At 39.0% G+C, this 4,072-nt stretch overlaps 1 protein-coding gene across 3 annotated transcripts in view; it reads left to right on the forward strand.

The window, feature by feature from the left end:
• The first annotated feature begins 283 nt into the window (after positions 1–283).
• Positions 284–4,072, forward strand: part of LOC102197797 (protein tweety homolog 2-like) — a 28,172-nt gene continuing 24,383 nt past the window's right edge. The window contains exons 1-3 of one of the 3 annotated variants that reach the window (XM_005745433.1): positions 284–466; positions 559–765; positions 3,628–3,800. In XM_005745433.1, the coding sequence (XP_005745490.1) occupies positions 637–765; positions 3,628–3,800 (302 nt within the window). In that variant the 5' untranslated portion in view covers positions 284–466; positions 559–636. Of the gene's footprint in view, positions 766–3,627; positions 3,801–4,072 lie in introns of all 3 variants that reach the window. The other 2 variants (XR_312050.1, XM_005745434.1) reach the window with 2 other exon arrangements.

The following is a 4,072-nucleotide window of genomic DNA, read 5'->3' on the forward strand; positions in this document are numbered from 1 at the left end:
ATACATGTATATATATACATATATATACATGTATGTATTTGTAAAGAGACAGGGTGGGGGCACTGCGGGGTATTAATATTACAATTGAACATCCTGAGACATGCACGTGTTCTCTCTGTCTCATCAAACACATATTTGGCACTGTTAGTTCATAAAACTTCCCCCAGTGCGTTTCTCAGGGCTGGAGGTCAACGGGATACTTAAGTGTTGTGCGTTAAGGGCGTGGGCCTTTCCTACTCGACTTAGTAAGCTGTCACGCCTTCTGGAGGCAGGTTTATGTCGTCACACGATCCCTTGTCTGGGATGCAAATGTTTGGCCCACAGTGTATATGTTTTTTTTTTCTAGTTGTAAGACAGCAGTTCATTCACAACTATGGGAGCCGAGGTGGAAAATAATGACACTCAGCCAAAAGAAGAAGTTCCGCTTTGAGACTTTGTGGTAATTTCACAGATTGGAAGTCTATGGGTAGTGCATCTTTTATATTTTATTTATTTAGTTAGTTTATTTATTATTTTCAGTTTTTTTATTATCATTATTTTACTTTTCATCAAACCCAGGAATATTTCAGTGCCAACATCTCTGAAGGAAGCCCGTCGTCAGTGGTTTTGGCGGATTGACTTTTCCACGAAGTAGTAATGGCTACTGCAAGGACTGATTATGTTGCTCCATGGTGGACTTACTGGCTGCACAATTTCCCTCACTTCAATTTCTTTTTCCAGACGGTCGACAGCACTTTCAAACCGGAGGAGGCGAGCTATCAGCAGGTTGGTAACTGTAGTTGTGGGTAGAGGCGCACGTATTTTCAAAATAATCTCACTAGAAAATCAGGGCTGTTGCCCATCAGAGACTTTCAAAAGCAGTAGTAGGCATATTTAGATATGCCGTTACACAAAAACTAGGCAGTCTGCTTCGGTTACATGTAGCTTTTCTATTGACCCTCTCCGAGAGCCACCAGTGTGTCTCCCTCAAATGTTTGATCCAGATATTGGAGCGTTAAGAACCGACGTCGTCCTGCAGTTCTCACATGATAGGACACATGACCTGTATTAACTAAGCTGGCTCATGTAGTAAACAACAGTATTCCGGTATGTGTGTTTTCTGTGTGTATACAGAATTAAGACAGGTTCTATAGATTATATTTTTTGTCATACTGGTCCAATACAATTTCATTTGTACATTTAATCAGCTGTATGTTTGGACTCCAATAACCTCTTAAAAAATATGGAGAAAACTATAGTAGAAGCAACACCACGAGAGCGATGACAGCGTTTTTCCTATCAACTGTAGTGAGGATGGGTTGACAGATTTGATTTTAATTCAAATAATTCATGATGAGTTCATATGAGCCAGACAATGAACGTTGCATTAGTTAATTTATGACAGCAAAAAAAACTTGTGGTCGGCTAATTTCTTTTGTGGCAAAAAGTACTCTTTACAGATCTAATTAAAAATAATATTTATTAACATATTAGTTTATCATACAAAAACAAGCTTCCTACACCACTTATTTCCTGCACCGTGTTCTAAAAACAAATGCAGAAAGCACTCCAAAACTAGCATTACATCCTCCTTTGACCCCGGGTTGTTTATGAGTTGAAAATTCATCACCAAGAGACATCCCCTATTGGTCCCTCACTATAGTCTTCTGTTGAGGTCCATCACTGAATCCCAGCAGTGACACTGACAAATCATTGATAGTCTAAAGCTCTTGCAGAGTCTTTTCTTTGAAACCTGAAAGTAATTACCAGTGTTCATTTGACACGCTGGTCTGCCTTTTTTTGTTTAGTTTTAGTTTTTTGTTTTTTAGGGAAAAGTGGAAAATTCAGAGCAGCTACAAATGCATTTTAAAGGCTTCTTGTCTGCTTTTTTAATTAAATTAAGCAGGCACACTTACACCTACTTTATACAAACACTCCTTTTGGAAGATAAAAGATCAATGACCTTGTGATGAATGACCGTACCATAATTGTTTTCTGTCTCACTTTTCCCCCCTCTAATGCATCTGTTGCTTTATTGTGGCAATGCATTAAGTGGAAATTTATGTGCCTAAATGTCTAATTACAAAACAATTGAGTGGAAAATTAGAGGAATGAGTGGAACTAGCAGCATCATATTTATGGGGGCCCTGAACTGAGTTCTAGTGACAGCCAACCATCAAGGACTACACAGCAACACAGGACTCACCAACAGTGTCCTCAAAAACAAGAAGGACATTATCGGATTAAATGCTCAGCCAGGAAGCGAGCTAAGGTGGAACAGCTTAGCTGGCACCGCTATTGTACTGCCTATTTAGTTAAAATAATGTTACAGTGTTGAGTGTTTGGTTTGCTTTGGAGTCACTTATTTTATTTTTTTAAATGAAGGCTTTAAAGTAGTTTGCATCAATAAGCTACAGAAAATTGTTATTGTGCTGCAATTCTTTGGTCCTCTTTGTTATGATTCAAGTTGCTCTATGTCAGGTTGAATATCTGATAACCTAGTTTGTAAATGAAATGTATCAAATGCTAGCTTACTTGTTTGCAGAAAAAAACCCCAAATAGGGTTCAGAATGGCTTTGCTCGGAACAGAGTTTGAACAATGAAGGACCTTGGTAGAATATGCAAAATAATATCATTTAAATTCGGTTACAGTGTCAGTGCCTCCAAATGGAATAATTAGTCACAGACATTGTAGTCATAGAATAGCTCTGCTTAGTCAGCCGGAAAGAGACATTGTGAACTTGTGGGCATTAAAACTTCCAGCACTTAATATTTGCAAGTAAAATCAAGGTCTTGCTTTTCTTGTGATTGTTTTAAACTAACCAAGAGTTCAGATGTTATGCTTTTGAACTTGCAAAATGTTCTCAGCAGTGACGAACGCTGGAGATTTTCTGGGCTTAATACTTTTGTTCTAACACTAAGAGAAGGCTGCTAATATTTGTCAATCCCAGTACTATTGTGTAGTGTATAAACACTTTAAAATGTTTAGGGGTTTTTATGATGGTGGTGTATAGACGGATTGACTGACAATGCTAAGATGCTATATGCATTGATTCATCTACAGTGTGCCTGTAAACTGGGAACAAAATAAAAAAAAAACAAAGTTTTGTGCTTTTTCTCCATCAGTGGTTTCCCTTTTCTATCTGTCCTTCCGGCTTCAAATATTTTGTTCACTCAGAAATCACAAGACTTAATGAAAGGCTTTTGTGTCACATGACACCTCCTCCCTACAGCCTTGAATCATTTCTGTTCTCCTCTGAGCCACAGTCCATATTTTGCTATGCCACTTCAAGGTTATCAAGGTTTACCCAGTTTCTTTAGCCCTCTTTGCTGCATGCAGCAATCAGTAGTGTTAATGCTGATGATATAAGTGAGATGGCTAAACTCCACCTTAGAAATATCTCTACACACAAGTGTTGTTTGATACTGATGGGCTGTCAGGCGACCTTTCGGGTGTTGAGAGTCAGCTAGCCTGACATTCTCAGACCGCACATACTGTTTGACTCTTTTGATATTTGCAGAAGCAGTCTGCTGAAAAGCTCTTGACATATTTTTCAGGGTGAAATCACATCTTAATCATGACTTTAACAGATGGCATCTCTGTTTTTCTGGCACTTTTTTTTTCTCCTCTCCACACTTCTGCGTCAGTCTTTGATAATTCTAGCATGTGTTGGTGCAGTTGGTCTTGGGGTGAGCCTGCTGGTTCTGGCAGTATACGTGGTGTGCTTGTGCTGCTGCCGCAGGGACATCGATGAAGACACCAAAAGGCCTGATACCTGCTGTGTCACCTGGGTTGCCGTCATCACAGGTCTCATCATATGGTGAGTCAAAATGAACTGAGAACAACTGCATTGCTATTGTTGAATATGTAGCTAATAGTAAAGGAAGTTATGCTCACATTCTAATATGCTTTAAATTACTTTCAGCAGCTTCATGCATTTTTATTATGTTATTGATTTGTGAGGTTAGGATAAAACTGACAGTATTGCAGCCTGCAGGAACAAGAGCCCCACTGATTCTGCTTGCTGCAAAGTTTCAGCTCTTTCCATGTGTGGTGTACAAACACAACAGGTTTAGCTGCTCAGTTTCTGAG

The sequence above is a fragment of the Pundamilia nyererei genome, unplaced genomic scaffold (genome assembly GCF_000239375.1).
Source record: "Pundamilia nyererei isolate P.nyererei 1_Seehausen unplaced genomic scaffold, PunNye1.0 scaffold00158, whole genome shotgun sequence".
In the NCBI taxonomy this organism is placed as follows: domain Eukaryota; kingdom Metazoa; phylum Chordata; class Actinopteri; order Cichliformes; family Cichlidae; genus Pundamilia; species Pundamilia nyererei.